The sequence below is a fragment of the Erpetoichthys calabaricus genome, chromosome 5 (assembly GCF_900747795.2).
Source record: "Erpetoichthys calabaricus chromosome 5, fErpCal1.3, whole genome shotgun sequence".
NCBI classification, from domain to species: Eukaryota; Metazoa; Chordata; class Cladistia; order Polypteriformes; family Polypteridae; genus Erpetoichthys; species Erpetoichthys calabaricus.
In genome coordinates this window covers 43,304,967-43,329,353 of record NC_041398.2, presented here as the reverse complement: position 1 = coordinate 43,329,353, position 24,387 = coordinate 43,304,967, and the positions used below count along the sequence as shown (strand labels likewise).

At 38.0% G+C, this 24,387-nt stretch overlaps 1 protein-coding gene across 1 annotated transcript in view; it reads left to right on the top strand.

The window, feature by feature from the left end:
* rab11fip5a (RAB11 family interacting protein 5a (class I)) overlaps nt 1–24,387 on the top strand; it is a 149,605-nt gene that overhangs the window by 74,341 nt on the left and 50,877 nt on the right. Inside the window, exon 4 of the mRNA XM_028801476.2 lies at nt 19,452–22,565. Coding sequence (XP_028657309.1) covers nt 19,452–22,565 — 3,114 coding nt within the window. The remainder of the gene's footprint in view (nt 1–19,451; nt 22,566–24,387) is intronic.

Here is a 24,387-nt window from a genome sequence, read left to right as displayed (position 1 = left end):
GGCACAGTGCAGGAACAAGCCTTGGACAAAGTACAAGTCTAGGACAGAATGATTTGTTTATTCTTGTAAATATTTTATTGCTTTGCACTGTTCAGCTCCTTCTAGGTAACTGCTTTGAATTTGTGAATTTTTTTCCCAGTTTTAAACCACCCTTGCTACTAACAGAATGTATTTCTGTTGGACAAATGCTAGCAGGGAAAATGATTATAGGAGATGTACTGAGATTGAACGTTTGATGCATGTAACTGTGCAGTTTTCTTTAATGACACATCATATGATTTAAAAAGAGTAACTTCACTTATAATTTATAATTTGAGAATTGTTTCAAAGCTTGAAAAACATCTGCGGACAAGAGAAAACAGTGGTTCCCAATGTGGTTAAATGTGTTTTTAGTGTTTTGCTAAATAGTCTTTATAGCTTTAGAATGGGATACAGTGATCCATTATTAGTATTGTAAATAGAATGCAAAGATTTCAAGTCATTCAGCATTATTCAAAACACAGTCATTGCTGGACACACAAACTTTTTTTTTCCCCAATAAATCCTCCCCTGTCTCTCCTGGTACTAGGTACACAGCATTACAAGTGTGCTTATTACAGTCTTTTTTTTTTTTTTTGTTCTTTATTTCGCCTTATACAATTTCTTGTATTAGGAATTTGTTAGTTTACGCATACTCCTTTGGGTCAGAGCGCAGGGTCAGCCATTGTACAGCGCCCCTAGAGCAATTACAGGTTAAGGCTCTTGCTCAAGGGCCCAGCAGAGTAGGATCTTTTTTTTTTTTTTTTTTTGGCAGTGACGGGGATTCGAACTGGCAGCCTTCTGGATACCAGCACAGATCCTTAGCCTCAGAGCCACCACTCCGCCTTTCATTCATCTGAAATAAATATACACCTCTACTTGCCTCCATCCACTCATGAAATAATCTACTTTGTCCAGATTAGATACCATCTTGATTATTAAAGGCCTTCAAAGAACTGTTGACACAAAAGGCCATCTCAAAACCGTGCCTCGTGCTCATTGGTGTTGTTTTTCTGTTTGTGGAGTTATATAACTCATCACTTACAAAGGAAGATGTCACAATACCAGAACTTTTCTATTTGATACCAACTCCAGTGAAATTTTATAGTACTCAAAACCTTTTAGTTCCAGTGCAAAAACATAAATCCTGTTCAATGCCTTTTTAGTAAAGTGCCTCTATTAGTGAAGTGAACAATATTGTGTCTTTTTCTGTAATACAATATTATACATATAAATACTAACAGTAATAACAGCTTTAAAATACTGGTATATCCATCAAGTAGTTCCCCATCAATCATTTACGTAAACAAGTATTGGAGTTCATGAAAATCAAAATATAGTGCATGGCTTTAATTTTAATGTGTGGGAGAAATTTGTTCCCCCAATGTAACAATAACATTTTTAATCTTTTTGGGGAATTTTGGCACAGGGTTTATAAAGAATGATATCATCATGGACTGATTAATCTTAGCATGTGCACATTCTAATTTTTTTCTGACTTTTCCTGTCCAGTAACAGAAAAATACAGCTTAAAATCCATACTGTATTTTAATATTTGTAGAAAACACACACACACACACACACACACATATATATATTTGTGATCCAATATTGGAGTGGGATGTAGTTTTCTTTCCCTAGAGTCTGTGGGGTAGTCAACGTGCTTAGGGGGCTGTGGAGTAAGTTGATTGATTTGAAAATTCTAGTTAGGGACATGAGGACAAGATTACCTTTAATCTCGTGTCCTAGTAGTGTCCCCTCTTTTCCTCTCTATGGTTCCCTCACTTTTTCATGGAAGAAAGTGCCCTTTTGTTTTTTTTAGTTTGCTAAAGGCGGAGCTTAGTCTCATTACAAGTGTATCAATGTTTTTTTTTAAAACTCTTTGGCCATCATCATCATCATCGGCTGGCTGTGTAATTGGCTGTCCATTAAGCTTTACACCTGGAGGTACCCCAGGCTGTCTGCCACTCCCAAAGAGTTTTTGTTTTAATTTTATTAAGTTTAGTATATTGGATGGGGAATGGGGCCTTGCAGATCTGTATTTTGGCTTTGGAGGGCTAGAAGGGAAAATAGTTTGAAAAGCATTGGTCTAAGCAACTGCTGTTCCAGAGTTTGTATTTGTGAGTGTATTACAATTTTAAATATGAACACAATGTTAACTGTGAATTCCTCAAATGCATGTTTACCACAGTGTCTGCATTTAGTTTGGAATACTCTGGAATACTCTGACAAAAAATTATATTTTTTTAAAATATATTACTTAATTCATGTAGATTGTAGCTGTTGCTGGTAAAAATGTTTAATGTTAAGTTTTTATGGAGAATGGAGATAAACAAACCTTGTGATAGAATGGGTGTCTGTGTACAGCAATGCTGGGCAACAGCAGTTTAAAAAAACATCCATGAAAAAAATCACACATTAGTCGTTGCACATAATCACATGCCAAGTTATCTAGTGGTATTCTCATAACATTCAAATCACATGCTTTTTTTGTTAAAATATTGTTAAGTAAATATTTCCAGAAAATCGGATTAATACACGAACAAAGAACATGTTCAGTTGAGATTGAGGCAAGACTTTTGACCAGTGAATGAGCGGAGAGGCTAGTCTTAAATATAAACAGATTGATCCCATTTGAATGCATTTCCGGTTTGCACACTGCTCTGATTTTTCGGAAGTATTTATTTAACAGTATTTTAATAGAATATCAGCATCTGTCTAAACCATATACCTGCTTTTACGTGCTGTTTACAGTTAATTTTGTCCAGAATGTAAATGTCCAACGGTATACCAGCCACACCAACAAACAAATATTTACTGTTGGTATCTTTCATATTTCTAATTTCACTTGAATGACTATATGTTGCACGAACAAAGACACATCTCTTACATTCAAGTTACATAACATTGTTAGTCTATAACATTATGATTTTTGTGTCTTCTTTTCAGAATTCCAGAAACTGTCATAGTTCAACATACTGAGGCTTTTGACATTGTGTGCACAGTCATGCACCACTTTAATATTGTATCATTTAGTATGATATATCCTGGCCTGAGAACCATTTAAATTTATTTTTGTCATTCTCATTCTCATTTTTTATGGTACAGATTATGGCTTTGGCTTTATGGCAGCATGAAAAATGGGATGCTGACTGAACGTACAAAACAAAAATTTGTTTTACCTAACCATGTCATCCTTTTCAGAATCCTCTTTATTCCCTGTTACCGTTGTCTAGGAAGTCTAGAAGATCTGGAAATTCAACTATTTGCAGGCAGACAAATTGTATAATAAACTGCCTTATGTTCAATTCATTTTATTTGCTTTCATTTCAGTTTATTTTACTTCATATTATACAATGTATACTTTAAGTAGAAAGTATTTAATTGGCAGCTAACAAATATTAAATGCTTAAGGACTAAAGGAATTAATAATTTTCTAACTTTTATTTTTTACTTTTGCATTTTTTTACACAGTAAAAGTGAATATGGTTTACCAAAATTTTAAGCAGCATGTTTTGCTGCTCATACGTTGTAAATGCGAGTGCCATACACACTTTCAAATATAAGTAAAATAATAATATTTCGATTAATCCCTATGTGTAGCTCTATGCGTTCTCATCTTCTTCTTTCCCTGCCTGAAAATTCTCTCTGCAAGCTTTGCCTCACACCTCATTTGAACTCGCAGCCAACACTACCTGCCTTACTTTCCCAAACTTTATGAAATGATTCAAGCCATGATCCTTAAGAAGACTTGCTAGAAGCCACATACTCGGACTAATAGACTTAACACTAGAATCCCTGAAGCCTACGAAAATATTCGTAATGCCGGGCCACCTTAAATTTCCTCGGACCACCTCATCAGCATCTTTGTTTTGCAAATGTGTCAATCAGCACAAGCAGCAAGCAGTCTGCTATACCATCCCCCACCGAGGCAGCTGAAGTCAGATGCAAAATTCTCACAGCTGAAGTCTCTTTATCCAGGAGTTTAGATGTCTGGAATTGTATTGGGTAAATAATAGACTGTTATTTGGAATACAGATACATTTCATGTGTGTTTCGTGTTTACAACCATCTGTGTAAATGTAGGATGACAAAAAATGCGAGGCACAAAATGTTGAATACATAACTAAAACAAACTTTTTTCATGTTATTGTAAAAATGACAAAATGTTGACATGAAGTGTATAATAAGAGAAGACTGAAGTCCAAATATCAAATAAACACTTTCACAAAAGGTATAACAAAACAAGTGTGCTTTTATTCAAAATATAACCGAAGAAAAAGAAATTGTTCAGTTTACATGTTGCGGTCAATTGGTAAAAACTGAAGCTCAAATATCAATGAAGTGGACATGTCTGCTTGGCTTGTGCAGAGGTAAGAACTATCTCATAATCAAGAGGTTATGGGTTCAATCCTGGGTCTTCCCCACATTTATCTTTTTGAGACGTGAGCTTCTATATAATTATAACTATTATATAATAAAACACTCATCTGATTTGAGTGTGTAACAGCCAGTGTTAATTTATGGTACTTGTAAAAGATATTTCTGAAGGGTTTAAGGTTTCTTTATTTAGTCATGTTTACACAAGAAAACATGACATTTGCCTTCTCAGTTGCATCTAATAACAGACAGAATGAAATAAAACAGACAAATAGAAACAAGAAATGTTAAGGTAAGGCAGTTAGATAATACATATTTACACCAAAAAAAAAAGTTACAGGATATATATCAAAACCTTAATCATTATCTCCGATATTTCTTCTTGAAAAGTCGTATGGCACTAGGAAGAAAGGAGTTTCTGGAGCGATTTGTGTGGGTTTTCAAAGCGACAATCCTTCCTGATTTACTGAACTTTAGTTCTACATGTAATGGATGTCTGTCATCCGTTGAGATGATTTCCAGTTTCTTGAAGATTGCCCTCTGACACACACTAGACAAATCATCTACATCAATCCCAATAACTTTAGCTGCATACTTCGTAATCTTCTGGAGCTTTTTTGAGTTTTGGTTTGTCAGACTATTAAACCAGGCAATGAAACTGAAAGTGATCACAGACTGGACCATACTGCGGTAAAAGGACAACATGAGGTCCTTGTTCTACTTTAAATAGTTTTAGTTTATGGAGGAGAAATAAGCGCTGGTTGCATTTAGAGAGTAATTTTTTTGTATTTGTATTCCAGTTAAGATTGTTATCTAGTTAAGTTTCTAAGTATTTATATTCAGTCACTATTTCTACCTCCTCTCCCAGAACTACAATAGGTGAACATACAGATTTCTGTCTCTTAAAATCAAATATCATTTCTTTGGTCTTTTTTACATTCAGAGAGAGAGAGTTTTTATTGCACCAGTTTACCATACACTCCGCTTGATTTAGATATTTGCTTTCATCCTCCCCAGATATGCATCCTATGATCATGGTGTCATCCGCATACTTGATAATGGAGCAGTGGTCATTATTCTGTTTCAGGTCACTTGTGTACAGAGTAAACAGTAATGGTGATAAGACACACCCCTGCGGACTTCCTGTGTTTGAATGAATGGCTATTGAAAAAGTGTCCTGTACTTTAACTGTCTGTGAACAATTTAAAAGAAAGTTCTGAATCCATAGTGTAATAAATGGGTTTAACATTCATACTGTTCTATTTCTGAATCAGTATATGAGGCTGTATGGTATTGAATGCTGAAGAAAAATCCAAAAATAGTGCTATGACATACAGTATGAACCAGGCTGATCAAGAAAGGTGTAGATTTGTTGTAAGATAACAAGCAGAGCATCTTCCACACTTCTGTTTGCACAATAAGCAAATTGATTGTTGTCTTGAAAAGACTTGGTCTCTGTCATTAAAATGTTTTTCACCAAATGTTCAAAGCATTTAATTGGAATAGATGTACTGTAAGTGCCACTGGTCTGTAGTCATTTAAATAGCTTGGCCTAGAAACCTTAGATACAGGGGTAATGATTGATTGTTTCCACATATTAGGTACAATACCACAGGTCAGGGACCAGTTAAAAAACAAATGAAAAACTGGAGAGAGCAGCTTAAAGCAAGACTTTAAGAGCCGACCTGATATGCTGTCTGGTCCCACTGCACTGTTTGTTTTGGCCTGCCGCAAGCCTTTCTCCACTTCAGTTAAACTGAACCCCATCACAGCAGAATTCCTGGTGTTTTTATAAAGCATCTCCTTTATTTCTGTATTTTGGGTGCTGAAATCACTTGTTTCAAATCTGGCAAAAAAGTTATTCAGTTCATTCAGGGGTATACGTAGACACAAACACTGGTGAATCATGTCTTCTTGGTATCTTGTTGTCACATCAATTTTTTTTTATTCAGTTTTATTCTTGAATAAAAGCACACTTGTTTAGTTATACCTTTGCAAAAGTGTTTATTTTATATTCCAGTAACCACTTGAATGACATCAAATCTGTCTCTGCCTCTCTCGCTCTCTCTCGTGCATGCACATACACATCCAAGCATAAAAACATCATTATTTGAAAATGCTAGTCATTTGAATATGAGTTGTCTTTCCAAGGGGAGGCAGAGGTCTCGGAACAGGAACTTATAGTCGAATGTGCTTCCTGCTTTTTTTCCTTTTTTTTTTTTCCTTTTCTTTTGTTGATGCTCGGACTGAATTAGCACATACTTTTTGGTCCATGATGTCAGCACCTCACTGACAAAAAAAAAGAGAGACATAAATATATGTGACATTTTCAATAAATCATTTTATAACCTGAATAGTACATATCAGAAAACATTGTGGCACTAATGCAACATTATATTCATTCACATACCTTGTGGTTATAGTCCGTGACTGTGGTGGTTTTGTTTTTTTTCGATCTTGCCCATTCTCCACGTTACGGTGCATGGTACTGAGTGTATACACCATCAGCATGGCACTGCCAGATATAAACACTAGCGTGGAGAATTGCTTGTGTACTGAAGTGACTTTAGCTGCAGGTGGAAGTTCCCATTGTATTTTATATATGGTGCCAAGCAGAGTTGTGTTGCGGTGCAGCAGTCTATTAGTCAGCAAAAGTGATGTGGAGAAGTTGTCTGTTGTTACGGTTCTGCCTTTGTCCAGAAATGGCTCCACAACCTTTAAGACCACAGTCTCAGAAAGTCTTTCTGCTCTGGGATGACTGGGATCTTTTCCTAAATAAGGAGTGGCATTGCACATGTACTTTGTCTCCAAATCTGCCGCAATTCAAAACTTTATGCCAAATTTGTCAGGCTTGGTTGAAATATATTGCAAGAAAGGAAAATGGACCTTGGTTGGAAACAGTTGCTTATCAACAGTAATATGTTGCCCTGGGTTGTAATTCAGTAATACAGAAATACAGTTCTTAATAAACATTTCCAGATGTCCGAGATCACAGCAAATCTGTCGTTTATCACACATTTTGCATGGTTGTCCTTGTTGTCAAAGCACAAGTGCCGCATGATAGTCTGATAGTGGTCACGTGGAATTGTATCTTTGATTCTGTTTTAGTTATTTAGTTCTTGCCTTGCATTTCCTGTCAATCTACATTTACTCAGATTGTTGTAGACAAAGAACACGCATGAAATGTAAGTGTTCCAAATAATGATATATTATTTACCCTATAAAATTCCAGACACCTAACTCCCGGATAAAGAAACTTCAGCTATGAGAGTTTTGTGTCTGACTTCAGCCGCTTTAGTGGGGGATGTTATAGCAGGCTGCTTTCTGCATTTGCAAAAACAAAGGTGTTGATGAGGAGATGCTGAGTAAGGAATGTAAGGTGGCCTGACATTATGAATATTTTCGTAGGCTTTAAGGATACCAGTGTTAAGCAGTGGAAAAGCATCTCTGCAATGCTTGCATGGAAGGGCTGTGTAGGACTTTTTAGCTGGGCATTATTTTATGCAATTAGTGTTGGTATTTTGTTGTTTATTTCACCAGCTTTTAAGCTACAGTTGTCACACCACTTAACTAAGGATTGAATAAGGATGTAGATTTCTTAAACTGACCCCAATTTATTATTAATATTAAAAAATTACTTTTTCTGTGAGTTAAGAATTGATTGTAGGTAACTGTAATATCTGAGTAAGCAGTGACTATAGTTTTGTAAGTTTTAGAATATATACCCTTATTAAGAAATGTGACTATAGCTAATAGTAACCTTTTGCATGTAACCTCAGAGGTTAAACACCTTTTAACTAGCATATGCTTTATAATGAAACCTCTTGGGATAAATGGCTTTCTTAGCCTGTGTTACATGAATAATAACTCTGTTCACATGGATCCACGGAGGCTAAGTGCCATTCCTTAGCATTTGTTTCAGAATAAAACCTTAAGAGGCTAGGCAGCTTAACCTAATGTGTGTTACATTTGATTCAAAGACTAAGTATAAACAGAATACTCTCCAGTTATGAGTATTCAGTCTGTGAACCACAGAGACTGTTTTCAGCGTTGGTACTCTTGATAGCTGAGTCAAAAATCAGATATGGTTTACAGTAATGAACAATTTATTAAATAGTAAACCCAAAATGATTCAAAGTTACATAAAAAATGTAATTATACTGTACATATGCAGTATATGGTGTATAATGGCCAAGAATACAGATGTATTCTAAGAGATTGCCCTAGAATCTTTCAAACTGTACCTGGGTTTCAGCCTTCTTATATTCTGTTGTGTGGCCTGAGTCAAGTTGCCAGACTATGATATAATTACGTATATCTTTTGCAGATCAACAGTTATCTGACTCCTGTTAAGTGTAGCTCGACTTTGATGATTAAACAGGAGTGTTCTGTGACCAAACAGTTACTCTGAGGCTAGGGATCTGCACTGGCAATCGGAAGGTTCCTGGTTCGAATCCTGTAAATGCCAAAAAGGGACTCTGCTCTGTTGGGCCCTTGAGCAAGGCCCTTAACCTACAATTGCTGAGCGCTTTGAGTAGTGAGAAACGCGCTATATAAATGCAAAGAATTATTACTGTCCAAGAGAAAGAGCCAAAGGCTTAATTTAATTTTGACTTACCTTCAGAGAAAGATTCTTCTTTCTCCTTAGTGTTGCATTTTATTCCAGAAAAACATGTAAAAAGCATTGCATTTTTGGCATGAAAAATTACATTTTTAATAAATCTCAAAAGCATAATAATGACACAAATAATAATAGTAATGATGAATGAAAATAATAATAACAGCAATAATAATACTATCTATGATGCCAAAACAGTATGTAATCTCAAAATGAGTCCTTTTTGTGGTAAATCGTAAAGTACGGTGAAAGACACTACCCAACGTCACAGTTAGGACAATAATAGTTTCTTTCTTTTCAGATTTTCTTTCCAGATTTATCAATTTTTAAACAACACACTGCACAGGTACAAATTGGATTCAGTTTTTTTTACTGTTAGAAGTATATAATCAATAAAATGTCTGCCAATCAGACACTCTGGATTGATCTGTGATGTGCTGAGTTGACCGTGTGTCTTTAGCTGTAGTGTGGACAGTAGATGTGTGGCAAGGATTTGTTCTACAAGCTGGCATGTAAAGTTTGCATCAGATAAAGTTTTTGTTTGTATAAGATGAATGCATTCAAAATGCACTATTGCACAAGATGATGAAATATCTTTTTGTAGTATTACTTTTGTTGCCTCTGCATGACAGGATAGAAAGTCAATTCTAGATCAGCACAATCTACAATGCCCATCGTGCTATTGTAGTTGACCACAGCACAAGGCTTCGTAACATTGTTGCCTTTTGCCTGTACAGTGACTGTAGCTGCATTAAGATGCAGATGACGTAGCAACACCGTACTGATTGTATTTCGGATCAAACATTGTCCCTTTCCCTGTGTGCAGAACCAAATTCCAAATGTATCCCATTTTAGATTCACAAAGCTTGTAAAACTTTATGCGAAATCTTGCTGTTTTTGACGCATTGCACTGTATCTATGACAGTCTGCCCTTATAAGCCATGAGACTTTCATTGATGCTGACATCACGTTCCAGAATGTAAACACTCAGAAATTTAGCTACAATGGTCTGTCTCCCAAATTTTCGTTAATTTTGGTTCTGAATGGTTATTCTTATCAAATTCTTCATTGTTGGTAAAGTGCAGATATTTCATAGTGAAAACCTGCACTCAGACATAATTTCTCAAAAGAACGGCAGCACTGACAGCACTTTTACAGCCCGAGTGATTCTCAGTTCTAACGCTTACGTAAGATGCATCTGTACTATTGCCGAGTGACACCTTGGGTGTAACGCTTTTAGTATGGTTTTCACAGCCTGAGTAATGCTCGGGTCTAACGCTAAGGAGGTTAAGAGTCTTTCAGGGGATGATTACCTAGTCCCTATGGTGATTTATCTGAAGCCAGCACCAGTTGTTTTTTCTTTAATACAGTATTCCCCTGCCCACACTCCCTCCAATATCTTTCACACTCTGCACCTGTTCCTTTTGTGACTGGGTGCCAAAACCAATGGTTCTACTTTGCGATATTCGGTATCTGCATTTCATTTTCTAAAAATGATTGTTTTTCCTTATTGTGACAAATTGGGCCAATTTTATGTAATCCTCTTTAATAAAACCCCTGTGTGCGTCCATGTGTGTGTGTCTTCTGGTGAAGTGCGCATGCGCGGGGCACTCTTTAATAAAGGACGTCATTGCTGGGGAGAGTGCTGATTGGGTAGTCGCGGCCAAGGTGGAAGTACAGGGAAGGGCGGAATGAGTGGCAGAGTCACCGGCCTCTAGCAGATGCTTCAAAGGCTGCCTGACACGTCACACAAGACAAAGAGGGCAGGACCTATAAAATATTACGCGGCCGATCCAATCGGATTTAGGTAAATGAGGTAAGCAACATCTCCTGGAAGAATGGCCAGCTCAGCAAGTAAACATCAACAAAAGAAAGGCTGAAAGACAAAGAAAAATACAAGCAAATAGATCGATTTAAGAAAAAGAAAATGAGCGTCAGAAAAACGCTAAAAGAGAAAGACTCAGAAGAGCAAATAGATCTATAGAAGAACAGGAAAATGAGCGTAAAAAAATTCTCAAAGAGAAAGACAAAGACGAGCAAATAGATCTATTGAAGAAGAGGAAAATGAGCGTCAGAAACATGTCAAAACACACAGAGCTAAAGCTAAAATAAAACGAGGCAGGATAAGAGATCTTCAAACAGACACAACACATCAATCAACAGCCACAGAGGAGAGGATAAATGTAATATTAATTATACTTATTGTATTGTCATATACGTTTCTATTTTATTTTTATTATTATTTTACATTTAATATAGACTGTACCTACTAATGTTTATGTACTACTGTTCTAGCGCCCATTATTTTAACGGGCTTAATGTCTAGTACTTTATAAAAAAATAATACATAGTACATGTGACTCAACTAAGCACACACGTATAATAACTTTGCATTCTACTTAATGCACAATATCAACAACAGACAATGATTATTCCATGTAAGGATGTTGCTCAGTAAGTATCATAGTACTATAGCACAGTGTTTCCCAACCACCAGTTTTTTTTGGTGGTTCACAAAAATCAAGCAGTTCAAGTATTTTAGCCCAGTCTTTTCCAGCTGGGGGTCTGCTGCATTCTCCACAAATTGATGTATTGTTAGTAAATATGTACTCTCTATACTCTGAGAGGTGATCCACCTCTGCCCCTCCTATTTAATGCTACTAAATTTGTATGCTTGAACCTCCCAAGAGGTTCCCAATCTCCCAAACCCACTCTCTGATTTAGTGCTAATAAACCTGAACAGCCAAATTTCCAACAGGGCACCCCCACCAAATGCCCCCACTGTCCCACCCTTGCTTTCCAAATTCCATTTAAACAGTCCATGAAAATTTTCTAATACTGTACTTCAGGGAATCCACGTGTCATAAATGTTGAAAAATGCTGCTATAGCAGACTAGCACTTGAATTTTAACATGTGCCATACAATGTTATATACCACCTTTACAATAAAGGAGCTTTTTTTCTTAGAGGATTCATTTTCAAAGGTATTATTGTAATTATGTAAGCTATCAGCATAGTTTGGTTGTATTCATTTAAAGCTATCTGTTGGCAGAGTAGAGAAGAGTGTAAGTTGAGTCTACATAGATTCCAGAGAAGTAAAAATTCTGGTGCCCATATTAATCTATCTATCTATCTATCTATCTAATTTGGAAAATGCAAGTTTAGTAGTTAGCTTGGACTACCTGATGCTGGTTCTGTCATTAGTGATGCTATTGTTTTCCATTTACTCCAAGGACCCATCCAAATTAAAAGGGGTAAGTTAATCAAACTTGCAGAAATGGCAGTCAGCACTCAAGATAAATGAATAGTAATAGGCTGATAAAAACAATTAAAAGAAATACAGTTGTGCTAGAAAGTTTTTGAATCCTTTAGAATTTTGTTTCTGCATAAATATGATGAAAAACGTGATCTGATCTAAAACTAGATGAAGAGAATCCAATTAAGCAAATGACATAAATACTGTACATTATATATGAAGAGAATGATCCAGTGTTACATATTTATGTACAAAAAGTATGAAACTTTGCTTTTTTAACTGGTGTGACTCCCTCGTGCAGCAATAACTTCAACTGTTGTTAGTAACATTTAGTTGAACAGTCCTCCACATTAGCCTTGTGGAATATTAGCCCATTCTTCCATTCAGAAATGCTTAAACTTATAGATGTTCATGGGCTTCCTTTTATGAATCGCTTGTTTCAACTCCTTCCTCGACATTTCTGTAGGATAAGGGTCAGGTCTTTGACACTTTTATTCCAAAACAGGATTTTTCTTTCCTTTAGCCATTCTTTGGTGGAAAGACTTGTTTTTAGGGTCGTTGTCTTGCTGCATGACCCACTTTCTCATCAGTTTTAATTCCTCATTCTTCGCTAGCAAAGCAGACCCAAACTGTGATATTATTGCCACAGTGCTTCACAGATCTCACCAGGTTCTTATGGAGGAATGCTGTGTTTTGCTTTTCACCAAACATAATGCTTTTAACTTGAGCCTAAAAGTTGTATTTTGGACTAATTTGCCAACAGAACATTTTTCCAACAGATTTCTGGCTTATCCACATGATCTTTAGCAAACTTTAGACAAGGAGTAGTGTTCCTCTTGGAGAGTAGTGGCTTTCACCTTGCAACCTTGCCATGCACACCACCATTCTTCAGTGTCTTACTGTTGGTGGACTCATAAACAACAGCATTAGCCAATACAAGGGAAGCCTTTAGATTGTTTGTTACCCTGGGATAACATCTCCTGGAATATTACACGACTTGCTCTTGGAGTGATCTTTGTTGGTCAACCACTCCTGGGGAGCTCAACAGTGGTGTTGAACGTCCCACATTTGTATGCAGTGTGCCTGTCAGAGGGCTGGTATAGTCCAAACTCTTTTTAGAAATGCTTTTGTAACCTTTTCCACCTGGTAAGCGGCAATGTGAATTTCCCCTTGGGATTAATAAAGTGTGTGTCTGTCTGTCTGTCTGTCTGTCTATCATCGATCGATCATTGGGTTTTTTTTCCTGTGGTCCTCAGAAATCTTCTTTGATTAGCCATGGCACAGCAAGATAGCTTTATTGTCACTGTACAATACAATGAAATATTGTTTCGAGCAAGCCTATAGATGCCTTAGATAAAAGTATATAAGAGTAGATAATAAACTAAGTAAACATTAAACTATGAGAAGCATAGTTACTATTAACAGCTACAAATATACAGAGTAGAATTAAAGTAAAAGTAAAGGTAAACATGTAAGCATAAATAGATAAATAATAAATGAAGTCACAGTGAAGATTACAGTTATTGTAATGGTCGTAAGTTCCATGATTCATGTATAAGTGTGTAACTATGTGTGGTTGATGCAGATGTTCAGTTCAGTCAATGATGGTTTCTGTTATAGGAAGGGGCAGTGATTGCTGTTCACTTAATAGGCTGATTGCTTTGGGGGTAAAAGCTGTTCTTCAGCCTGGTAGTGTAGGCATGCAGGGCTCTGAAGTGCCTTCCAGAAGGCAGAGGAGTGAAAATGCTATGGCCAAGTTGGGTTGGATCTCTACAGTAGTTCTTTGCTTTTCTACTGCAGTAGTTGAGTGACAGTAATTCTCTGAGCCATTTTGATGATACACCAGAGGGTCATCCTATTCCCAGAGGTGCAGCCAGAGTACCACATCTGTAGAAGTTAACCATCAGCTGTTGTGTGAATTGTGCTTTCTTTAGGCTCCTCAGAAAGTGAAGGCTCTGAAAACCTTTCTTGGCCATTGCTGTCATGTTTGTTGTCCATGACGGGCCCTTGCTGATGTGGACTTTCAAGAATCTGAAGCTCTGTACTGTCTCCTCTCTCTTGCCGTTAATGCCTATAGGATGGTGACCATTGTAGTTCAATCTCCTGAAGTCCAGCATCAGTTCATTTGTTTTCTTGTAGTTGAGTGAAAGGTTGTTGTTGTGGCTCCAACACTCCAGATTCTTGACCTCTTTTCTATTGGCTGCTTCATTATTATTATAGATCAGGCCTATCACTGTGGTGTTGTCTGCAAACTTTATTATGATGTTAGTGTCATGGGTAGGTTTGCAGTCATTTGTGAAGAGGGAATAAATGAGAGGGCTCAGTATTCAGCCTCGCAGTACCCCAATGTTCAGTGTTACTGATGAAGAGAAATGTGCACCCCTGCAGACAGTTTATGATCTGTTAGTGAGAAAATCTAAAATCCGGTTACACAGGTATGAGTTGAGACCTAGGTTGTGTAATTTAATAGCCAGTTTATTTTGGGGAAGGGTTTGAAGGCAGAGCTGTAGTCAATAAATATCATCCTCATATAGCTGTTCCTCTGCTCCAGGTATGACAGGGCAGTTTGTAGGGCAAGTGAGACAGCATCCTCAGTTGACCTCTTTGACCTGTAAGTGAACTGGTATTGATCCGGGGAGGTGGGGATGTTGCTCTTAATGTGTCTGAGGACAAGTCGCTCAAAGCACTTCATAACAATAGGGGACATGAACACTTCTGTCAGCTGTTCCACACAATGCAATGGGCCCATCAAGGGACTCCCATCAGGGACAGCTGCTTAATTAGGGTTAATTTGGCTTAGAGTCCATTTCACCTCATGTGCATTCAGCCCCAGAGTGCATAATTGGGCCTCTTGCTGGGCTAGTTTGGTGATAGGTTGGTTACTTACCTTGTCAGAACATGCAAAGAAGTGATTGAGGTCATCAGGAAGAAATGAGAGTTTCCAGTATTTGTGGAACAGGCGTTACCCTTGTAGTCTATGATTGACCTAATGCCCTGCCACATACGTCGGGAGTCAAAACTGTTAAAAAGCTCCTGTATTTTTGCTTTGTAGCAGTGTTTTGCCTCCTTAATGCGTTTCCTCACATTGGACCTAGCTGTTTTATAGGAATCTGGGTCTCCCATATGGAAAGCAATGTCACATGCCTTCAGTAAGTGTTGGACTTTTCTGTTCATCCAGTTTCCTGTTAGGGAAAGTGCGGATGCTCTTAGTAATAGTGACATTGTCCATACAGAAATTAATGTAGGATAAGACGGAAGAAGCATAGGCATTTAAGTTCGTGTGATTGTCCTTTAAAGTTGCATGTTTGAACAGTTCCCAATTGGTACCTGTAGCTGCGTTTTTCATAGTTACCAAAGTTCAGCAGCTCTAACTTAAAAAAAGGGATTCAACAAAAGCCTGATGCGCAGAAATGATTCCACAGACAAAATATCTTCGTTTTTAAAAGTTTAGTTAAGTTTCAAAGTAAAACAGTTCACACAAAAAGGAAAATTAAATAGCAAAAAAAGAAAATTCTTATTAAGAAAAGTTCTGTTCAAAGCTTAAATCATTACATCTCAAATCGTTACTATTTGTTTAACATTTCTGAATCATTTCAAAACGTTTCTGAACCATTTCTAGACGGTCAGAAAACTGTATGCTTATCCCATTTCGGAGTTGAAAATGGGTCTTTCAAGTCCCTGTTTACTGGGACCTGTTCTAAACACAACTGAATCTATTATTAAACAGTTTCTCAGTTATAGCAAGAAGGTTCTGTCTCTTACTAATTTATAGGGGGAAAAGACTATACCATTGAGAAGAAATTTATATTCTATTCAAATTAAGCAAACATTAATATGAGTTTAACACAAAACCTTAACTTTCTAAAAGTTCTTACAGTACCATCAAAGCAGTCCTGTGATTCAGTCATGGCTCCTCTGACTGTTTGCACATTAGGCTTTGTCCTATGATAAGGTGTTTGTGTGCAGGAGTCAAGAACAAAGAAGTGTGATCAGATTGGTTGGGTGGGGAAGGGTGATGCTGTATAAGCATTTGTTATATTACAGTATATGTGTTCCACCGTATTATTTCCTCTTGTTGGGAAATCAACGAAATGATAAATTTTGTTGAGCACAGTGTTAAGGTTGGCATGATTAAAATCGCCAAGATAAACGCACCATCTGGATAAATATTTTGCAGACCATTCATAGCATTGTGCAGTTTAGTCAATGCCAGCTTGACATTAGCTTGTGGAGAGATATAAACTGCAATGAGGAACGCGACTGTAAATTCCTTCTGCAGATAAAGTCTGCACTTCAGCGTTATGAATTCTAAGTCTGGAGAGCAATATTGTTCAGCAGTGACCATGGAGGTGTACCAAGCATTATTTACATATATGCACAGCCTGCTGCCTTTGTCTTTACCGGATTTACCTGTACGATCCAAGCGGTAAACAGTCGTCAAGCTATAAGCTCAATAGCTGCATCAGGGATGTTAGTGTTCAGCCAGGTTTCGATGGAAAAAAAAAAGTGCAGCTGTTCATCCTGTGGGACGAAGTCCACAGTCTTAGCTCGTCAATCTTATTGACTAAAGACTGGGTGTTTGTGAGGAACAGGCTGGGTAGAGCTGGCTTGTTAGGGGAGTTCTTTAATTTAACATGAACGCCAGCTCTCTTACCTCTCTCACTTTTGCATCCTCTCCCGTCTCCGTCTGCACTGCCTTATTGTTGGAGTGGTAAATCCAGGTGGGCACTGCTGTGCTAAGAAGCTCGTCGGGGATATTGGGATGTGGTGGTGGAATAAATCCCTTCATTCCAATATCCAGTATTTATTGCAAGGTGTATGTTATGTGAATTGTACTAGATTGAGTACAGTTGCTCACTGTGTTAAAAAGTAAAATAGCAACGATAAAGAAAAAAGTGACATCTAAACGGAGAGCTCCGGGCTGCTGCATCCATGCATGCTGCCCTCCCCTTATTCCACAAACCTGCATGGTGAAGATCAAACTTTTCATTGTGAAGACCAATTTCTTTAAATAGGGCCGGCCCTCCAACTCTCACACTTGACTGATATCTCATACATTGAACATCAACATCTAATCTACATCTAGAGGTTCACATACTTTTCTCACACAAATATGCAACACTTGATTGTTTTCCTCAGTGAATAAATGAACAAGTATAATATTTTTGTGTCATTTGTTTAACTGGGTTCTATTTTTCTAGTTTTAGGACTTTTGTAAAAATCTGATTATGTTTTAGATCTTTATTTATGCAGAAATAGAGACAATTCTAAAGTGTTTACAAACTTTCTAGCATCACAGTAAACAGTCTCATCATTGATACTAATAGTCATATGCCATGACAATGCAAACTCTAGCACTAATGGCATGTGTTTAATACTAACATGTAAATTATTCCTGAATTTAAATGCTTTGCCTCCTGAAGTAATTCTAATTACTATCTAAGGCCTTTAGTACTTAGTGTGAAAGTGTGGTGATTTAAACTTCAGTGTTTAAACATATGCTTTATGTGTATTCACTAGTTTTTTTTTTTTAAGGAAACATTGTTAGTATTAATGTCTGTAGAATCTTCCAAAAGATCTTGTCTTTTGCTAATTTACAGTCAATTTGCTTATCTATTGTGTTGCCTCATTAAAGTACTTACTTAATGACATAATAAAAGAATTTGACTTTATTGATTAATACAGTTGACTGTATATACTGCAAATGAAAATTATATTTCCAAATGATATCTCTTAATGATAACATGGTGAGAAATCAGTAGATACATTTGAATACTATAAAAGAAGAGGTTATTCTTATAGTAATGGTCAAAACTCGACTAATGTAGCAGTTGTTTCTTCCTTGAATAGTTCTGCTTCAGAATATTTGCATATATCAGGCAACAAGTTGAAAGTTTTTTTTTCCTTTTTTTAGTGCTTGCAAATAGGAAAAGGAATAACTAAGCAATATTTGCTGGGGTGTGTGAACAAAATGATAGCTTTATGAACACAGAGAAATTGGAGAAAGGCAGCACATTGCATAGTTACTGTAGCCATTTTTGTATTCACAGGTGTGATGATAAGTAAATTTGCTGACACTGTTTGTAGCTTTAGGTTTGTAATAAGTTTACTTTAGTAACTTTAGCTTTCAATTTATTTGGAGTTTTATATTATTTTTTCATTGGTAAGTCACTTTATGTATGCCTTTATGGGTGATTTGCACTAATTTGTATGTATGTTCACAAATACCAGTTCCTTTTGAGTGGGAAAACATTTTCACTTCTTTCTGGGGTTCTTTCCACTGTCCTGTGCTTTGGGTTACTATTCAATATCGCAGGCCATTGGCGATTAAGACTCGGGCATCTGTAAGCAGGAGCCATGCCACTTGCCACTTACTGGATACATTTCTCAGGTGCTTGTTGAGAATGCCACTTTGCTTCTCATTTTTGGAAGAGATATTTTTCACAGTGGTAAGTTTGTTTCTGAAACAAACTTTATTTTTAGGATGTTGTGTTTATAGTCATAAACTTATTGTTGATTTTTAACTAGTACTGCAAATTATCTGGGTCGATTTTTTTTTTTCCTTCCCCCAAGCTCAGGTCCAGTCTTGATATTTCAAATTCATTTGCATTTGCAATAGTGAAATTTAGTATGAAGCCAATATTTGCAAATCACCACCAATACAGAAATGTTAATTTATCTGTAAATATGCATTATGTTCAAATTAGCATTAGCATCATGTTCAGATATTTATGTAAAACTGAGCTTGGCTAAAGCTACTTCTGGGCTGTGAAATGGACCCTAGAATTTGCATTTCCAAGTTGTGTTTGCTCAAGAATGTTTCCCTGCCTTCTCTTACTCACCAAGCTCTGTGTGACAGGGCACTAACCACAGGGACTATTTGTGCCTTTCCCTCCACAGCCTGGAAGTGTCTCCTAAGGTAGAAACCAGATCAGATGCACCCTCTTACCTCTTCTCACCTTGCTTCCCTGTACACCTTTCCTTTCCTGCTTTTGCTGACCATATTCCACTGGGCAATATGCCTCCTCACGCTAACCCTTTTACCGCTGCACTGGTGTCCCCACCTTCCCGGCCCCTCACAAATCCCTTCTTCACCAGCCTTCAAAGTAACCCATTCTTTGAGGAACTATTAGCTGACCAGGTTCTAAAATCTCCCCTGCCCACTCACTGTCTCTCCAGTTCGTCTCTTGAAGCGTCCCTGGCTGCATCCTCTTGGAGTGAAGAACACCGATCTGCTGTGAATGGCACAGACTTGAAAGCTGACCCTTCCAAGCAGGAGCTTAACAGCAACAGTATCTACTTAGCCACGGCACAGACATCTCTATTCAGAAGCAGTACTACAGTGCCAGAATCAACTGAAAAACTTAACCTTGAATATAGAGGAGACTGGGATGAGTCATTTGATGCTTTTGCTGCCAGTAGGCTGAAACCAACAAAGGATATCGAGGCAGCCTCTGGTCCAAAAGGAAGACTAGAATTGTCAAATGCAGACACCAATATTACAGTAACAGAGCTATCATCTACAAATAAAAAATCTTGTGACATTGCTGAAACAGCTGGCAGCTACCTCCCACCAGTTCCACTGCGGCGATCTTTAATGGTGATTGTAGAAGAAGATGCAGCCGACTGGACAGATAGAATGTCACCTAATATTAATAAAAATGAGAAACATGAATCATCACTAACAACTATAGAGCCAGGAAGTGAAACCGTCAAAGATATTATCCAGGAATTGTCTTTGTCTCAAACAACAGGAGGTACAAGCATTGATTTAAATCTACTGGATGAGGCAGATCTTTTGTCTGAATACAACGATCATACTAATCCTTGCCTAACACTGAAAAATGAAACCTCAGAAACATATGCTGATTTAGGTAAAATGGAATCTACAGCTCCACAGTCTATGAACGAACTGAGTTCTTCTTCAGTGAGCTCTTCATCTGTTACAAAAATCAGCCCAAGGTTTGTCAGCACATGGTCGACTGCCTTCATGCAAAAAGCAGCGGAGACTCTCAGCGAGGACCTAGATAGGTTTATTGATAATAAAACTAAAGGGGATTGTGGGCCATTGATATCAAACTGGGAAAATGGAAGGTCTTTCGGGAAACCATCTGAATTAAATGACTCAGCTGGCAAGTATAGAATTAATGAATCTGATTTATCACTTCTAACAGCTGAACAAATTTCTGGGACTAGAAATGATGATGAAGATGAGGATCCTTCTCTTTCAGATTGGCTATTGGAGCATGTAGGAAATTCAAAGAATCACGACAGCACATCATCAGATGCTAATACCGCTAACCCTCTAAGATTGCCCATAGTTTCCAGTCATGAACCAAAGTTCATTTCTAACAAGCCTCCACCTGATCCTGCCAGTGACATGGCTGTAACTACTATTTCTTTTTCCGCTGATGCACTAACCAAAACTAAATTAATGCCTGAAAATACAGAAGAAACCATTATCACTGAAGGGATGGACTCAACCTTTAAGGTATCAGCTAATAAATTAAAACCAAAGATGGAGGACAGTATTGACATGCTGCCAACTGTGAAAAAGGCTGATGTTACTGAAGAGATTGTGCCGGCAATGGAATGTGAACCTAGCATAGAGGTGGAAACTACTTTTCCATCATCTGTGAGACAGGTACAGACAGATGAACCACTTGTTTTATTGGACAATATGAGTGTCTGTCATGACAATGTTCTTCGCGTTATTAATTCCATGATTGTTTGTGCTGAACCTGTTGACACAAAGGAATCCTTTGTAGGAAAGCTTTCTTCTCACGGAGAAACACAGAACATCTGTATTGTTAAGGAGGATTTGGAAGACGAGGACCTACTAAAGACACCTCTCCTGGTAACAGAACCAGTGATCAAACACAGTTTAGATTTAGAGGTTACTGTTGGTGATGATTCCTTACCTTCTCAGTTTTTACAGTCTCCTGCAAAGCAAACAAATGGAAGTGATTATAATCCAACTGGGTTTGACTCTATGTGGGGGGTAGAAACAGTTGCACCTCCTAAGCCTGAAAGAACTCAACAGGATGTTTGCGATGTGGCCTCTGGCTTAACATTGGTCTTTCCTCTTTTAGTCAGCAACTCTGATGACCATATGTGTCAAAAATCGAACACGTCTTCAGAGGATGGTAAGGTTAGCTCTAGTGAAGTGACAGATGTGGACCATTATAAGACCTGCAAGTCCAAACTCTCTTTAGAAGAATTAGACCTAGTGGCCACTTCAGACAGTAATTTAAGAAAACGAACTGTGTTTCCAGCTCCTCCCTGTGTGAACATTTCTGAGGCTGATAAGAAACCAAATGCAGCAAAGAGTGAGGTGTGTGAAAGGATGAGTATACCATGCTCTAATGGTGAAAAGGATCTATTAGCTCAGCCAGGTGCTGCTTGGAGAAAGAGTGAAGATGACCTCTCAAACATGTTCTGGACTACTGTAGATGAACATCCTCAAACACTTAATAATGACACTCCCCATATTAGAGCAGTATGGGTAGAGAATGTTGATTTAGGCTTAACTCAACAGAATTTGAATCTGAAACAGACAGAAACTGATGAACCCTGTGAGTCTTTCGCATCTGTGACATCTATAGGTGGACCATTCCTCTCAAGTACAGAACAGAAACATCCAGAAGAATCTACAGCCAATAGAGAAGCAGAGTTTATTTGTGTAACTGGCCAGCCATCTGTAATGTCAGAGAACCTGTTGATAAAGACCTCTGAAGAAGCAGTTCTCCAAGCAACACAAACACCAAGTGTGGTTTTCCAGGAAGCAAATAAGCCCATTAATAGACTGGATGTGTGGAGGAGTTCTCACGAGAGCTTTCCCCGGCACACAGGGCAACCTGATAGCCTTCTCACTCAAGCTCTATCTCCACCAGTCTTCAGTAGTCGCAATCCCTTTGTCCACACTCCTCCTTCATACCCATCTTCCTCTTTGGAATCCTCCTCCCAGGAAGGTCTCAGCTTCAAAGATCTCCATGTTAAGGTTGCCCCACCCTGCGTGAGTATACGCAGTGACCCAGGGGATGAATCCAAGCCTTTCTTGCATGACAGCAAGCCCCTGGCTGCCTCCACTCCTTCTTTAGTGGCTGTGACTAATTCAAGGTTAACCCACTTCCCTTCCCCTATTCTGTCGTCCTTGACTGAGGGGCCACCAGCGGGAACCAGCCAGGCAGCCGCCCCCTCCTCCTCCTGCCCTCCACCGCCGATTGCTTCAGCACTCACGGTTTTGCCAGAGGAGACACAGCCAGCTGAGAACGTCCTGCAGAGAAGAAGCAGGTGAGACTTGATGGAAATACTAAGTTATTTATAGAGGGACCCTTATGTATTGTCATATCTGTTGGTGATTAAATTTACTGTAAGAGTAAATAAGAGTAATACTGCAGAAAATGCTTTAAGAATGGTGAAGGAAGGTGTATGTTGTTGATTAGAATGTGTACAGTGAATTCAGAAAGTATTGAGACCCCTTCACTTTTTCATATTTTGCTATGTTGTGGCATTGTGCTAAAATCATTTGTTAATTTTTCCCCACATCAAGCAACACTCAGCACCCCAGAATGACAGAACAAAAACAGGATTTTAGAAATATGTGCAAATTTATTAAAAAATAAAAAAATCTGTAATATCGCATTGACACAAGTATTCAGACCCTTTCCTCAGAACTTAGCTAAAGCCCCTTTGGCAGTGATTACGGCCTTGAGTCTTTTGGTTATGACTCAGCATGCTTAATGCACCTGGATTTGTGGATTTTTCTGTCATTGTTCTCTACAGATCCTCTCAAGCTCTGTTAGGTTCTATGGAGACCATTGGTGTACAGCTGTTTTCAGGTCTTTTCAGAGATGTTTGATTGGGTTCAAGTGCAGGCTGTGGACATTCCCAGAGTCATCCCTAAGCCAGTCCTGTGTTTCCGTTGCTTTATGCTTAGGGTCATCATCCTGTTGGAAGTTGAAACTTCAGTCAAGCTTGAATTCCAGATCATTCTTGAGCAGCTTTGCATTAAGGATATCTCTGTACTTTACATTCAGCACTCCCACAAACTTGACTAGTCTCTAAATCCCTTCCACTGTGAAACAACCCAACGGCATGATGCTGCCACCTTTTTGCTTCACTATTGGAATCAGTATTGAACAGATGATGAGCAGTGCCTGGTTTTCTCAACATAACACTATTCTTGGATTCTTCAGACCAGATAATCTTGTTTCTTGCAATCTGAGAATCCTTTAGGTGGCTCTTCTTCCATTTCCACACAGCTTCTCTGGAGCTCAGTCAGAATGCCATTGGGCTCTTGGTCATCTCCCTTATCATGGAAATTCTCCCACAATTCCTCAGTTTGGCCAGGTGGCCAACTCTAGGGAGAGTCATGGTTTTTATAGCCTTCTTCCATTTTTGAATTATGAATGTAACTGAGCTTTTGGGAAACTTCAAATCTGCAGGATTTTTAAAAAAATCTGTGCCTTGAAAGCAGATTTGTGCTTCAACAGTCAACAGCTTTGCAGACAGTTTCTTCAATCTCATGGCATGGTTTTTGCTCTGATACACACTGTCAGCTGCTGGGACATGTAAATTTAAAAAAATAAAATCCTGTTTTTGCTTTGTTGTTCTGGGGTATTGAGTGTTGCTTGATGTGTGGTTAAAAATGAATTTAGAGGATTTTAGCATAATGCAACACAGCAAAATGTGTTTTAGCTCAAGGCTGGAACATATAGTAAAATGTGAAAAAGTGAAGGGGTCTAAATACATTGTAAAGCCCCTGTAATTATGTCATATTGGGTTGGAAGGATTATTAAAATCTGGAGCCTGCTACAGGCTGGAATTGGGGATTTCACTCTTTATCATTTTATACAAGGATGTTGTGGAGCATTGTGTGTGCTGTGCCACTCAATACCCGGAATAATATTTCCCACCAAAAAGAAACTCTGTGAGTAGAGCTGTCATGACTAGTCACTGTTCTTGTTGTTTGTCTGTATAAAATTATGTACAGATTTTATATATGGAAAAACTGAAACAGAGGTCAATGTAGGGTTTGAATGCATACATATATATCGAAAAACTGCTTAATCCAGTTCAGATCTACAGGGGCCAAAGACTATCCTGGCAGTAA